The 16,580-nt window shown below is 45.5% G+C and overlaps 1 protein-coding gene across 1 annotated transcript in view; it reads right to left on the bottom strand.

Moving 5' to 3' along the window:
- LOC144936430 (CD109 antigen-like) overlaps positions 1–16,580 on the bottom strand; it is a 119,759-nt gene that overhangs the window by 31,017 nt on the left and 72,162 nt on the right. The window contains exons 14-20 of the mRNA XM_078863480.1: positions 9,357–9,530; positions 6,622–6,771; positions 4,695–4,754; positions 4,471–4,516; positions 3,421–3,520; positions 3,003–3,120; positions 651–764 (exon numbers count right to left, since the gene is read on the bottom strand). Of these exons, the coding sequence (XP_078719606.1) occupies positions 651–764; positions 3,003–3,120; positions 3,421–3,520; positions 4,471–4,516; positions 4,695–4,754; positions 6,622–6,771; positions 9,357–9,530 (762 nt within the window). The remainder of the gene's footprint in view (positions 1–650; positions 765–3,002; positions 3,121–3,420; positions 3,521–4,470; positions 4,517–4,694; positions 4,755–6,621; positions 6,772–9,356; positions 9,531–16,580) is intronic.

Genomic DNA, 16,580 nt, shown 5'->3' with positions numbered 1-16,580 from the left:
CCAACATTATCTGGCTGTCCCACGACCGATCCGGCGAAACTGTCAAAACCGCTCTAAAGGCCGTAGCCAGTCCGGTGATCGGCACCATGTGCGTGACGAAAAAAGTAGCCATGCTTGATTTCAGTGTTAAATATTATATAAAGTGCATTATACACTACGTATAATTCGAAAAAATGAAAATACTGCATGTATATACATCACCCCATGCAAAGTCTTCGAGATTGGAATGGTAAATACGGTACAGTAAATACAGTAACTTCGTACAGGGTATTTATTTGTGTCTATTTGTATGTTTATTTATGCCAATTTCACCGCATACATTTGAAACACAAAAAAACATAACAACACGTAAAAACATGTCAATCAAGAATGTGAAAAAATTAGATCTTTTTAAATAATGTGATTATCCGGCGTTTATTTTTAAATCCGGCTCCCCCTCCCCCCAAAGGCACCGGATAATCGATGTAACGTTCCGGTACTACATTTGGCCTCTTCCATGCTGACCAAGTCTTGGAAGAGGCATAAGTACCGAAACGTTATTTATATACTATACATTTATAATTATTTTAAATTATAATTCACAATGTTGAGTGCCAAGGTTTGTGAAACTTCAAATGTGTTAATTGATCTTATAGGTGCCTCATTGTTACCTGAGCTGTCTGTGTCTGCTTGTTGAAAACTGTTGCCTCCACAATGAACTCTTCTCCAAGAAATGTAACGCTGGGTAAATTTATGGTGACTTGCAATGGTGAGGTCACTTCAAACTGACAACAATAAGCATACATTTTGATTTAGAACTTTCGTGACTGCAGGAATTCATATTCTTTGGTTCTTTCGGTAAAGTCACGTAAATGGAAAATATTAAAAGAAAAATTAGTAAAACAATTTTTATAATAAAAACCAAAAACTCACGACGTTTCGATCGCAACACAAGCGTTCGTCATCAGATGGAGAGAAATGGGCGGCAAGCCTCCAACTGCAACTGTTTATAAAGGCTTGAAATGGGTGCAAGCCCAAGTGTCAGAAGGAGTAGGGACAAGTGCTGCGGGGCAGCCTGAGTGGACGAGCCAAAGCTGTGAGTGGGCGGGGCACAAGAGCTGTGGAGCCAGCCCTGAGCGGCGCAGTCCAAGTGTGTCAGCAGCATGGGCGGGGCAGGAAATGCAGGAGAAGACAAAGGGGGAGAGACAGGGGGCAGAGGCAGGGGAGAGAGAGAGGAGGGGAGAGATAGAGGGGGAGAGAGGGGGTAGATATATGAGGGGAGAGAGACGAGGAGTAGAGATATAAGGGGGAGAGAGAGGGGGGGGGTAGAGATAGGGGGAGAGAGAAGGGATAGAGATAGGGAGAAAGAGAGGGGGGAGAGATGGGGAGCATTGCGCCTTGCTCCACACATCCACACTGCTGACGTTGGAGGTTGACAAGAAATTACAAACGAAGTCATGACCTAAAGTGGTTGTTAACGTCTTTCCAATGATTGCCGAGTTCATAACCGTCTTCTCATTTGAAATTGTCTGTCTACATATGTGCATGACTTCATGAACAAATCTTTGTTGATAGCCAGTAGGCTTGCAAAGTACCATCGTTTTTGAGAAATAAATATCGTGTAAGCCAGCCGCATTAAAATAATGATCAGCTACGGCAGAAGTATTGGTCCTACCATGTTTGAAAATTGATTTCTCTAAAACTATGGTACTTTGTAAGCCTGCTGGCTATCAACAAAGATTCTTTCATGAAGCCATCCACATATATTGACACAGACACAATTTATGTCATCAACCACTTTGGATAATGACTTGATTTGTAATTTCTTGTCAACCTCCACCGTCAGCATTGTGGATGTGTGGAGTGAGGTGCAATACCCCCACCATCTCTCCCCCCTCTCTCACTTTCTATCTCTGCCCCCTGTCTGTGCCCCCTCCCACTATCTCTGCCCCCTCTCTCCCCCCCTGTCTGTCCCCCTCTCTCTCCACCTATCTCTGCCCCTTCTCTCTCCTCGTGCTCCGCCCCCTCTCTCTCCCCCTTTGTCTTCTCCTGCATTAGCATTGCCTGCCCCCTCCCATACTGCTGATACACTTGGACTGCACCGCTCGCCGCTAAGGGCTGGCTCCACAGCTCTTGTGCCCCACCCACTCACAGCTTTGGCTCGTCCACTCAGGCTGCCCCGCAGCACTTGTCCACACTCCTTCTGACACTTGGGCTGCACCCATTTCAAGCCTTTATAAACAGTTGCAGTTGGAGGTTTGCCGCCCATTTCTCTCTGCCTGATGACGACCGCTTGTGCTGCGATCGAAACGTCGTGAGTTTTAGTTTTTTTTAATTAAATTTAGTAATTGTATTATTTTTATTATTTTATATCTACGTGACTTTACCGAAATAACCAAAGAATAACAATGACCATACATAAAAGGTTTTTTGGGTTAGATCGCGTAAATATATAAATGTGTCTTTAAAACCTGCCACCACCCGACACAGCCAACTAGTAAGGGTTGTCACGTAAACAGAACATGCCAATTCGTCACTAGTACAGCACACCGGTGTGTTGGAGAGCCAAGCCACAACATTTACAATCTGAGTACGACGTGTCGCCAGTAATATCAAGTAGCTTCATCAGGCGACAGCCAGATTTGGCTGACAGCAAGATTTGGCTGTCGCCTGTTAATCCTAAAAAAGCAAAGTCAATTTTTATCCCCCCCACATGAGCACATTGAGTACAACGTCCAAATTCACTTCAGGGTGGGATTTTGGTTGCGGAAATTTTGAATGAAATTCATAGCCAAGGTGCAGGAGAAAAAATGATGGAAAGGTCACAGAAAAACGTGGGACAGTGGGTGTCCCATCTACCCACTCCACGTACGATAAGTTAAAGTGTGTTACATTACAGAATCGTACGTGATGGCGACAATGAGGAGGTTTTTATCCAGCAGTAAATTAGTCAGGCTGATGATGATGATAAAAACAAGTAAATGTCATGAGGGAAGGGGTTTGAGGAAATAACGCATACATACCGGAGTGCTGGTATAATCCACCGATAATCCACTTGTGTTTGATATGGAAAAGGCAACGGCAATCCAGTGGGAGTTGATTTCAGGGGCAGTGGCTGTGAATGTGATTGTCTTGTCTGACCTTTAAGAGACGTGACATCCAATCCTTTCATTTAAAAATGTATTCATATTTAAGCAACACGTTTATAAACCAAATATTTAAGGAAACAATAAAAACTGTTGAGAAACGTATTTAATACGCCAACCGTACAATCATGTGACCCCATTTGAATGATCGCTTAAGATTCACCCAGATTTTGTTCCAATACAATAGACACTGCTACTTGGACCTATAGAGTTGGTGAAAATATAAGCAATGCCCTAACTTCGTTTAACCTCAGTACATGCATTCTGGGGTGCGATACACACAAATAATACTTACCCTAGGACACCATTCTGCCAAAACCAGGTATCCAGAAGTCCATCATTGAGTAAGCGATTTTCCAATTTCCTTGATTTTCCATTATTTACAGGTGGTTTATCTAAGAATGGGGTGCAGATGAGGAAATGTGTGGTTATACAGAACTCATCTAACCGATGCCCTAGTACATGCAACTTTTATCTGTTAAATCAAGAGTATGTGAAAACGTCTGTTCTCTACATCCCATTATCCCGGATAATCTGCATTTTTTCCATCCTCAATTGCAAAATTGCTTCCTGTTATCCACAAACTTTTTACATGTGTCGTGACTGAGTCAGAGACACTAAGAATAGGAGGCACTCTGTTTATGAACACGGCCTGACAGTAACACTTAGTAACCACAGTTCCCAGTCAGGACAGCTGGTAGACTGCCTGACTGGCGATGCCGAGATAGTGAAGAAGGAGATGACGGTGAAGACTCCAGCAGCACGACAGGGATCCCACTCCACACGACAGCCTCGAGGTCTCCTCCCAGGGCCCCTCTTATACTGTCAGCGTGGATTGGCTCAGCCCCCGGCCACACCCCCTTCTGGAATCTACTAGCGGGTTCTCGGTGTGCCCCTTCCGTGACCCTTCCCTAGATCCCTCTGTGGTCTATCACCTGCCCTGATGTCAGTCAGGGCCGCTGTGAGCTGCAGATCTCCTTCCCTGCCAGCAGCCAGCGCTACGTGACTGATTCTATGTCACTACACATGTAAGTGTAGTCCGTCGGCAAAGTAATCGTATTCCTGCAATTCCTTCAGTTTAACACGTAGGCTTTCACGACCAATATCATCCATAATAGAGGGTTTTTTTAACAATCAATTCCTTGTTTAACACAACAGATTTGTTCCTGAAAAATTGCCGCATTAAGCAAAAACATTTCCCCAACATAAATTATGTAATTATACATATTGGGAAGATCATGGGTTAAAGCCAGGTATATATTTGGATCTAGGTGTGTAGATTTACAGTGAATTCCGTTAGACTCGGCACGGACGTTAATCACTGCACAACCTAATTAATACTTACTCCAGTAGTCCATGTTTCCATTAGTCACATAGCTCAGCCCAGCAGCCTAAGCAACAAACAGTAAGATTTAAACATATTTCATGAGCGAATAATTAAAAATGATTTTTTTATTGTCTACCTAGCCTGTCAATGTCAACAATTGCAACTGTGTCAGTAGTTCTTTGCACATAATTCAGAGGAATCAATAAATGTGTTACTGGTACAGCTGCAGATGCAAACATTACCTCAAATATGTTGCTTGTCCACCACCAGTAATAATTATAATCATAGTATTGATATTGATACTGTTGGGAGAGACAACAAGTAAATAACGTTTATCAAAACTAACTCACCATGCATCATTTCATGCAAGGTAGGGAGGTCATCATAGCCAATATAGTTCATGGAACTTCATCTCACCATCACTTCCTTTTGCTAGATCCCGTGGCTTTTGCAAAATTGTTGCTTAGACTTCTGAGGTTTGGTTTTATAGCAGTTAACAGCAGGGGTGTCAAGTTTTAGCATATAGAGCCATATTGACGAACATGATGAGTGGTGCTCGATGTAGACAGTAAAAACAGATAGCAGAGAGATGTGTAAGAGAGGTATAAGATGGGAATATGTCAATGAAGGTTTACTCATGAGAGACATGGGGCAGTAAATGTATTAAAATAGTACTATAAAAAGGGTAGGACATGTATGGAAAAGTGAGATTGTTAATCTTCAAGGTTTCAGTGTTCAATAATTAATCAGATTAAGTTATCAAGATTACAATAAGGCTCTCAAAACACGACAAGTTAAAGATCATTCAAATATGTATGTTCCAACATTAACAGAACAGAGAAAATGTATGAATGAAATAAATTACCTTACAATAATGAAGTGAGGGATAAGGGAAGTGAGCATCTACTAGAGTTTATAAACAGGAAAGCCATGAAAATAATTTACACCGTATCCTATAAAATGAACACATAGAAGCCAATATGGTGGGTTGAGGAATGCGATTGACAAGTTTCTAATGGCTGAACCCCAGATTGTCAGAGATGTCTCTGTTGTGAACAAATTCAACACAAAAAGTGATCACAGATTGGTGTGATGTGAGTTGCAATTCAGTATAGCCAGATAAAGGGCATAGCTAAGTTTAGATAAAGCATGTATATGCCTATGGGATAGAGTGCATTAAAAGTGGGTAGAAATATGCTTAGGCAGTTAAGAGATAACATAGTCTTAAACTCAGAATATTCAAAAGCAAAATGAGGTCAATGGAATATTTTTTCCCATATTTCCACTCAGAAATACCCCCCATAACTCATGATAGAATATTCAAATTAGTGGAAGCATGGTATGTATGTCTCTTTCGCAAAACAAGTCAAATAGCACGAGAACATGATCATCTCTCAGATGAAGCGGAACCAGTTCCAGATGGCACACTTGAACAAGTAAATATGTCATTATGCAGTATGAATAGTGGTATAACTGTGGACATCATCAAAGAAGCAGGAATTATTATTGGAAATAAACCTAGCACACTTGTCCACTAAATTTCCTATTTTATCCAGTTCCTACATTATGCTGCTGCTATTCCCATTCAACATTATGATTAATGTATTCAGTAAATATGAAATGGCTAATACTTTCAATGTAAATGTATTCATGTATCCAGTAAAAATAATTAAATATATTTAAATGTAACTCATCAACTTCTCCTTGACTGACTTTGCTTTTAATATATATTTTTATACTTTCTTCATGTAATCTTAGTGTGGCTGTTCTATTTTGAAATTTTATTTATAAATATGTTTTACTTAGGTCTTAGTTTGTGAGAGCTTGGATGACTGCCTCAATTTCTTCTGAGTCAAAGTGTTTTTCATAGTCTACAAAACCCAAGTCCAATTGTAATTACAATTCTCAGATTAGCACGGTTGGCAAATAAGTGTGGTTGTCACACCAAGCATCATGTAAGCATACAACGTAGATTGGGGTTCAATAACGTGTCCAGGGGAAAAAAATAACTGGCATCCCCATACAAATTGCCTTTTCTGGCGATAGGTAGAATGCACATTTGCTATCATACAACTGCGGGCATTTCACACTTGAAAGTAAATAGTCATCACTTGAATGCATCTACTGTAGAATGAAGAGTGCATGATAACAGTGACCTCCGTATCTCACCAGGAGAGAGGAGAACTGGCTTGGGTAGTCTCTAAATAAATTTGCTGGAACCGCAATGACGCCAATAAATGACTGGGGGTCAGAGGCTGTGACTTGCAGGCTCACGCTAGTCCCAGGTTGGGCTGTTGTTGTGCTCCACTTCACCTCCACCTGTGAAAGTGACAATTAAGTCAAGTTGTGTCCGCCAGTCAGGACAACACATGGCATGTGCTAATCATTCTTGGACTCAAGGCTGGAACCCAAGAGATACTGTATGCTCAAAACCAGAATCTGCGGCTGAGTTTGAGACTGAGAGACATGAGTCCAGCCCAAGGCAACGTCTGGAAGCCTTTTAGGTCAAGGCCAGTGTCAAATCCATCCAAAGCCAGATCCTCTCTGCTAAGGTAAATGTTAAGGCTGGTGTCTCTGTAGAGGTGGTACGTACCGGGGTGTAGTGAGCCATTATGTAGCCGGTGTCTACATCACGTTCCGTGCATGGGGTGGCTACATCGACGTCCGCATACAGCCCCGCCCCTCGGGGGCAGGGGGGTATATAGGGTGGTGCGCGAGAGAGCTCGGGGAGTTGTTGGAGCCAGTGAAGAAGGAAGACGGAGCAAGCTAGATAGGACCCTGGGACCCCTAGCTCCGCCGCCCTTATCAGGGCCGGGACTCTGTGTGGCTCAGTGGTGAGACCCTGGGAACCCCCGGCCCGACGTCCTTATCAGGGCCGGGTCCGATGGGCCAGTGGTTGGGACCCATACCCTGGCTAGGTCGGGTCAGATAGCCTCCTCTAGGAATTACATAGCCGGAGGACCTGAGAGCGTAGCCGGTGTCAGGCACGCGTAGCCATAGGCTGTGTTCCTAGGCTGTATAGCTGACTGTTACTTCGCCACGGCACGGTCGGGGGACTGGAGGTCTGGAGGTCGTTCGCCCCTGCGAACGCCACGCAAGCTGGAGCAACCGAAATCAGCGACGGCTCTCGTCACATGTTACAACTGCGGCCTTCGAGGCCACGTTGCTTCTGGGTGCCGGGCTCCACGTCAACGCGCTACAGGACCTCGGCTGGACGACGCCCAAGGTCCCAAGTCGTCCCAACAGTCCCCGGTGCCTCGGAATTGACGGCCTCCGAACGCCAGCAGCCGGATCCCCGGAGCACGTGCGGAACCGGGGAACCCGGTCCGAGCCTTCCAGGGCTACCTGGGCCGCCTGTCGGACAAGCATGCCCTATTCCGTATGACGGACCGGCCAAGCGGACTCGCGCTAAATTATGCCACTTCTCGTGACGTGCGGCCGGATCCGCCAGGTTGCCATGTCGGAGCAGCCCCTTTTGACTGTCTGGATGTCCCGCTTCGCTTGGGCGTGTGGGGTCATGGGCATGGGTCACGGGATGGCGTAATGTCGTTTTTTTTTCTTTGACATTGTATATATGTTTTTGTTGTTGAGTGTTGGAGGGTTGGGTTATTTATAGGGGCGTTCGGTTGTTGTTGTTAATTGTTGTGTTATTGTTGTTACGGGACACACACATGGTTCTGCTTTTTGGATGTGTTCTTTATTGCATAAGGTTTTTGCAGCCGGGCCGGCTGCGAGCTATGCAGGGGGGGGGGGGGGTGATGTAGAGGTGGTACGTACCGGGGTGTAGCGAGCCATTATGTAGCCGGTGTCTACATCACGGTCCGTGCATGGGGTGGCTACATCGACGTCCGCATACAGCCCCGCCCCTCGGGAGCAGGGGCGTATATAGGGCGGTGCGCAAGAGAGCTCGGGGAGTTGTTGGAGCCAGTGAAGAAGGAAGACGGAGCAAGCTAGATAGGACCATGGGACCCCTAGCCCCGCCGCCGTTATCAGGGCCGGGACTGTGTGGCTCAGTGGTGAGATCCTGGGAACCCCCCGCCCGACGCCCTTATCAGGGCCAGGTCCGATGGGCCAGTGGTTGGGACCCATACCCTGGCTAGGTCGGGTCAGATAGCCTCCTCTAGGAATTACATAGCCGGAGGACCTGAGAGCGTAGCCAGTGTCACGCACGTGTAGCCGTAGGCTGTGTTCCTAGGCTGTATAGCTGACTGTTACTGTAGAGTTTTATAAAAAAAAAATACGTGTTGCCTCCGTCAACTCGTCTCCTGCATAATGTACACCGTTACATCTCTAAGCCAAGTCTTCAGACCAGAGTCACACTCCCCAAGCCAAGGATGAGACCTGATAAAATGTTCTCGAGATGATCCCAATGCCAAGGACTGGTCTTAAGGCATAAAGGTTGATGTTAATTATAACCTTGTAAGAATACGGATTTAATTTATACAAGGCAAAAATGTCTCAGCAACTCAAATCACCTTAACATCACATATCTCCTCGACATTCTACGTTTTTCCTGCAGTCTAATCAAGGGAATTCCCAGTTACAGCTGTTCCTGTGCATCACAAGTTGCATGCAGAACCAGCCAATAAATGGGCATTATTATGCCAATAGGCACATGATGTTGTAAATAGTGATTTCCCAATGAGATAATTTATAATTGATCAAATTTGGACAATGATGCTAGTACACGTGGCCTCTTTAAAATAAAGTCACAAGGAAATTAACACCCATTATAAAGCGGTTGGCATGTACTAATGGATAGTACACCTGCAACGTTAAATATGGCAGCCGCTAGGCTTGACTTGCGAAGCTCTGAAACAAGCACCAAACTCCCTACCATTCGGCCATGTCTCTTAAGTGAGTATGGCACTTGAGAGAAGCAGTCCAGCATGGTCTAGCCTCACCTTGTTCTCCAAATCCTGCACCCTCAGCTGTACACTTTCATGGACGATGTATCCATCGTCTGTTCCATAATATACGATGATGAAGACTACAGGACCCCAGGCACTTGAGGGAGTCAGCGTAAATTGTGGAAAGCGAGCCACACCAGCCTCTAGCACCTGGCCGATTGACACGACCTGTTGGGAAACAAACCAACAATGCATTGTTAACAAGCGTGGAATTACAAATAGTTTTTTTAACAAATCACTTCATTTTAAAGGAGATATTATTCAACATGATCCTGTCAGCCATAAATTATAAACAAGGCATTGAGTCTAGCATTAGATGATTACATGGAGTGGTCACTAATTGCACCTTATTAACCAAAACAAGATTATTATCTAAGTTGGGTTTAAAAACATCAGAATTACTATTTCGTTTTTTTTAACAAATACATTTGGTCACATATGTTTTAAATAGTATAGTGGTGTCAACCTCTGGTTCTGTGCAAAGGCACGTTCTTGGTTCAAGATCCATTCATCCTATCCATCCCACTGCCCCCCCTTACCTCACAACACCTCACTCCCTACTAGGCCTTATGGGCTGTATTTATGGAATATAACAAGAGGTTTTTCCCCTTGCTTTCCTCAACAGTGTTTAGGGAACGCCATCACCAGTTGCAGTATAATAATGATCAAAGGGCTGTATGAGAAACAGCAGTAAAATAACTCATTCAACTAAGAAAAAATAATGAAATGCTAAAAACATTTATCTTCTTCTTCCACGCATTTGCCCCACTCATGTGGGGTCCACTGTCCTTGTCAAGCTTCTCCACACTGTCCTGTCCCATCTCTCTTTCCGCTCCTCGGGCTACCATGTCCAATCGCACCACATCGCCCCACCTCTACTTCTGCCTTCCTCTTGTTCTCTTTCCTTCCACTTGCATCACTTGCACCTTCTGACCCACATCATTTTATGTTGTCTCTCCACATAACCGAACTACAGCAGTCTTTTCTCTCTCATCTTCTGTTATTTGTATCACCTTGAAGAAATGGAAGTGTATAAATACATTTTTAGACGTATTTTGAAAATGTCCACAGACTCATAGATCCTGATAGCTCACAGAAGACAGTTCTAGAGCCTGAGAGCTAAACCGGAAAAAAATCGGGAACACAGAGATGTGCTGCATCCCCAGATCTTAGAGACCTTGAGGCGACAATGCCATATGCAAGGGACGTAATGTCATACCCAGCATTTAGTAATATCACAATTGATATAGTGATCAGTGGCAATACTGTGACACAATCCCACTCCAACCTATCTTGGAGTGAAGCTGGACCGTATGCTAACCTTCCATGACCATCTGAAAAAGGTAGCTGCCAAGACCAAAACAAGGATCAACCTGATCAAGGAACTGGCAAGCATAAGCTGGGGAGAATCAGCACCAGTGCTACAGATATAATAGATGGCCCTTGTGTACTCCGTAGCCAAGTACTGTGCACCAGACTTGTTGATGTCCAACGAAACCCTCAAGTCGACCCCAACACCCTGGTTGCTCATACTTTCACAACTCTCCCCCACCTATCTTCCGCAATGCTGCAACCCTCATCAGGACCTCAATAATATCCCCTGTCATCGCTTTAAGTGATGCAAGCCCTTTGGACCCATGCACTTAACCTTAAACAAAGCGAATTCAACCCTGATGAAACTTGGAGAGCTGAATGGAGTTCAAAATGACTCACAAACACCTTCTGAAAGATCCAATACAGAGGACCCCTGGGTTTGATCTTCCACAAAGCTCATAGTCCACCCTAAACCACATTTGCACAAACCATGGCAAATGCTTGGTGCCCAAATGGAAAATTAAAAACTCTCCAGTGCGTGACTGTGGTCATCCAGAACAGACCTTACAACATATGCAATGCCGATTCACAAATACGAACGAGACAGCGAAACACTCCGCTGCTTTTGATGTGGTTATCTGGCTTGACCACCTGAGTGTGAAATTGTAGTTTTTGCTCTGCATCTACATCTGCCGTACGAAAGAAGACTATTGAAATTAAATGCAATATTAATTATATGTGTCAAAGATCATTGACTTAAATGCACAATCTGGACCAAGTGGAGTAATAAAAATGGAAATGTTTTCTTTGAAGAAAAACAAATCAAAACGGATAAGGCAAATTTTAAAGGCGTTTGTCACGTAATGTCTTTCAAGCCCCTACCAGACATCTGTGAAAACGAGCTTCATAACTCATCGGATTCTTCCAGTCGAAATAAATATTCTTATTCTGAAGCGAATTGCCAATTATACTCTGTGCCTATTGTGTAATTAAATCAATACACTGTTGTGCAGTTAGACATGTCGTTTAGTTTCCTTGTGGAGGGAACCATCTGAGGACCCAATCAAAACCATCACCTTGCCATACAAAGCAGGGGTTACCAAAATATTTCCAAAATCATGAACAAACACAAGTTCAAGGTTCGGCTCAACACAATACATAAAAATCGTAATCTGGTCCCATCTGTGAAGGATTGATCCCTGACATGCAATACCCCGGTGTCTCGGACCGTGATAGTGAACACAAGGCAGATCTGAAACACAGTAGCACCAATACTTCGGCTGTGGTTGATCATTGTTTTAACGCTGTGGGCTCACATGAAATAGATTTTTCCAAGACTAAGGTACTGTGCAAACCCACTGCCTATCATCAAAGATTTGTCCATTAAACCATCCAGATATATAAACACAGACACAACTTCAACCGAGAAGATGGGTCCCAATTGTGCAATAATTGGAAGGATGTGATTAACCAGGTAAAGTCTTAACCTGCTATGATGTTTCCATCCTTACTGCCGATGTTAGCTGACTCTCGGAGTTGCATCAATAGGTTGGATGTCTTTGCATTGACAGGCTGGATGTCCTACTCGATCTGCCACCGAATCATCATTGACATGCTAATCTCTCACAATACAATGGCCACTTCCACAGCCTCAGAGAGACCATCTCTAGCCCCGCCCTCTTACCCTGAGGGGACTCCCATCTCAGGCCTCTATAAGACCTTGTTTCAGTAGCTTTCTCTCTCTCACCTGAAGACAATTGCCTGTGTTGCGATCGAATCCGCTGGGCAATATAGGCGAGACTGGGGGCTCTGCACGGGACTAGGCCTCACCACTGCACTGTCAGGTAAGTACTATATTATTGGTGACGACCGCTTGTGTTGCGATCGAAACGTCGTAATTTGTTTTATTTGATTTTATTTCTAACTACGTGACTTTACTGAAAGAACCAAAGAGTAAAGTCACATAGATAGAAGAATAATAATAAAAATAGTAAAAATTTAATTTAAAAATACATAACTAAAAAAACACTCATGTAGACTGTGGCCTGCTTCTTAATCGGAGAGAATTTACTGGCAGTCTATAATGTAGACTCTAGCCTGCTTATTACGTTTGGTCAGTGTACTGGTGGTCTATAATGCACACTGCAGCGATGGTTATTAAGCTGGGTGAGTGTACTGGCAGTCTATAATGTAAACTGTAGCCAGGTTCTTAGCCTCGGTGAGTGTACAAGCAATCTATAATGGTTATTAAATGCTCATTCAGTTTAACAATCATTGCTACAGTCTACATTATAGACTTCCAGAACACTCACCAAATTTAATAACCAGGCTACAGTCTACATTATAGAGTGCCAGTATACTCACTCTAATTTAGAACCAGGCTACAGTCTACATTAGTGTTTTGGGGTTTTTGATGCTTTTTTACTTCATTAATGATTATTTATTCACTTTGTTTTTATTATTATTTTTTTTATCTACGTCACTTCACCCAAAGAATCAAACAATATAAATTGCTGCAGTCATGAAAGTCAAGAAGTTTACACTATTATATACTTAGCATAGTTATTACTACAGCCAGCACATACTGCTATACAGTTAGTATAGCTACTACTACAGCCAGTACACACTACTATAGAGTCAGTACATACTACTACAGACAGGAGATACCACTACGGTCAGTAAATACTGCTACAGTCAGTAGATACTACTGTAATATGAGGATATATCTGGCTCACTGACGTATCACAACTCGTCATGGTGATTGGCTCTGCCGGTCCTGGTTTACAGCCAATGGGGGGAAGCCTAGGGGCATGGCCCTGACGTGATGGAAAGGTGACAGCTATAAGGATTGGTTCTGCTGGCTTTGGCCACAGCCAATGGGGAGATGAGTCAGGGGTGTGGTCCCGGGAGCTGACGAGGGAGCCTGGAAGATTCCATGCAGGCTAACGAAGATTGGCGGAAACGTACCACGTGACCCGGGTATTAAATAGGGGTGGAGACGAACGACACGTGGTCAGAACGGGAACGAAGAGAGGAAGGGGGCCATGCGGGAGGGGGGCTCCGAGTTGCCACGTGGCAGTAAGTCTCTCTATCTGTCCCTCTCACGCTGCCTATCAGCAGCGTGAAGTAAACTGTAACATAAGTTGAATAAAGGACGGATTCCATAATTCGCCTCAACGAGCTTTATTACACTACTATACAGTCCGTACATACTACTATGGTCAGTAGATACTACTATAGAGTCAGTAGATACTACTGTAGAGTTAGTAGTTACTACTATAGTCAGTGTATGCTACTATAGTCGGTAGTTACTATTATAGAGTCGCTACATGCTACTACTATATGCCGTTGATAACTACTGTAGAGCGGGGGGGGGGGGGGGGGTCGTGGGTGGGGGGGTGCGGGGTCGCAGCTCAGCCCCAGACTGCCAAGGTGCCACCTCGGCCGGCTGGGAAATCTAGGCGAGTCCGGAGGCTCTGCATGGGACTAGGCCTCACCACGTCTGTGTGTGCGGTGTCTGTATGGTGTCTGTGTGTGTGGTGGCTGTGTGTGTGTGGTGTCTATGTGTGTCTGTGTGTGGTGTCTGTATGTGTGTAGTTCCAGCCTTCGTAGGTACTCATGTGGTGTCTGTCTGTGTGTGGTGTCTGTGTGTGGTGTGTCTGTGTGTGTGTCCGGCAAAAGCAACCCCCTACCTACTCGTGGTGCGGGATGGCAACGTTGTGGTGGGCAGTGCCATTGGGGGAAGGCCAACTTAAATTGGCCATTCCCCTCATGGCATCTGTAACCACCACAGTGGCCAAATAAGGGCTCTGGATGGGTGCGAGGGGCTGGTATCCCCTCCACCTTCAATTACTTACTGCTAAACTACGAGTTAAAAAATGCACTAGGCTCGTGCCGGTGGCCCTGTGGAGACAGGCGTCTATGATGTCTCCTGGCCATACCCCATTTGGCGGAGCCAGGAGACTGAATCCTTACCCTCGGGGCTCCTCGAGAAACAACAAAAAACCACTACGTGTGGCCATGTGGAATGTTCGAACGCTCACTGCAGAAGAGAGGCTACCACTCCTCTGTCGGGAGCTGGACCAGTACCGCCTGGATCTCGGTGGTATTCAGGAGGTCCGGTGGACCGGCTCTGGCTCCTGCCACCATGAGGAGTGGACCGTCCTCCGCTTGGGACAGGAGACTGCCAAACAACAGGGTGGCTCTTCTTCTGAACAAAAGAATGAGGGGGTGTGGGCGCATGGCGGTGAGTTGTGATGAAGCTGTAAACCCCAGGCTACTTTGGACTCGCCTTCCCATCAAACAGAGGCGAGCAGTGGTGGTCATGGTTACTTATGCCTCCACGGAAGACGAACATCCGTGGAGGGATGCAGTCAAGGCCGCTGAGTCAGATGCCTTCAATGACAGGTGCTAGCTAAAGTGGCCCCTCGGGATAGAATCATCCTGTTGGGTGACTTCAATGCCCGAGTTAGTCATGATGCTGGCACCTGGGCTGGAGTTATTGGAAGGCATGGGCCAGATCAGCTCAATAACAACCGCAGGAGGCTGCTAGATTTTTGTGCAGCCCATGGGCTTGTAATTACCAACAAGCTGTTCCGGCATCGGCACATCCACACATCATGGATGCATGCCGGGTCCAAGCAAGAACATCTAATGGACTACATAGTGATGGAACAGCGGATGCGGGCCCATGTCCTTGATGCCAGGACCTACCGTGGAGCTAATCTGTCCACTGACCATCGACTTGTCATCTGTAAGATGCGCCTGCCATTCTTCCACTCCGGTGGTGGGTGTACACCCAGGACCCCATTCAAACCCATAGTGGCATGGTCTCAGCTAGCTGATGAAAGTTGCAAGCGAGAAGTTCATCATCGCTTGCGCCTGGGGTTGGCATTGTCCCCGACTCCTCCTGATGTCGAGAAGAAATGGGCGAGGTTTAGGACTGTGGCTCATGCAGCTGTAATGGCTGCTTTGGATACACGGTCCAGACCTTCCCAGAGACCCTGGCTGACAGAGGAGGTTTTCAGGCTGGCTGAGAAAAAGCGACAGGCCCACTATCATCGGCTAGAGCATCCCACGTCTGAGAATGAGGAGGCTTATCGTAGCCTTTGCTCGGAGATTTGGAGAGCCGTGAGGTGCTGCAAGGATAGGTGGTGGTCGCGGGTTGCTGAGGAGATGGAGTCTGCCTCAATGGCCCGCGATCACAAATCGCTCTTTAATTCCATCAAAAAAGTAACCTGCAGCACCACACCTATTACCCTCATTAGCGGAAAGAACGGTGATCCAATCTCCGACCCCCAGGAACAGGTTCACAGATTTGCTGAGCATTTCTGTGAGGTCCTGGGGGACGGGAAATCCCTCAGCCTGGAAAACAAAGTGGGACAAAGTGGTGATGACCCTGCTGAGGCTGTAGTGCCTCAAATATTGGAAGAAGAAGTCACCCCCTGTGAGTGGCTAGCTGAGGTGCCATCTGTTGAGGAAGTCCTGAAGGCGATCCAGAGTCAAAGACCAGGAAGGCACCGGGCAGAGATGATCTACCAAGTGAAATGCTGAGGGAGGGTGGCATTTGTGCACAGACTGCCCTACATTACATCATAACAGTCTGGACCACTGGATGGGTTCTGCAGGAATGGAAGGATGCCATGGTGATCCCCCTCTTTAAGAATGGAGACTGCACAGACTGTAACAACTACAGGGGCATCTCAGTCTTCAGTGTGCTGGGAAAGGTCCTGGCAAGGATTATTCAACATCGCCTTGCTAGGCACGCTGATGAGAGGCTTGTGAAGCCCCAATGCGGTTTCAGGAAATGGCAGTCCTGCACAGATGCCATATTTTTTGTCCGTCTGCTGCAGCAAAGGTGTAGGGAATTCCAACAAGACCTACATCTCTGCTTTATTGACCTGG

The sequence above is a fragment of the Lampetra fluviatilis genome, chromosome 16 (assembly GCF_964198595.1).
Source record: "Lampetra fluviatilis chromosome 16, kcLamFluv1.1, whole genome shotgun sequence".
Taxonomy (NCBI): domain Eukaryota; kingdom Metazoa; phylum Chordata; class Hyperoartia; order Petromyzontiformes; family Petromyzontidae; genus Lampetra; species Lampetra fluviatilis.
The sequence above is the reverse complement of the archived record's forward strand: the minus strand, read 5'-3'. Positions and strand labels throughout refer to the sequence as shown.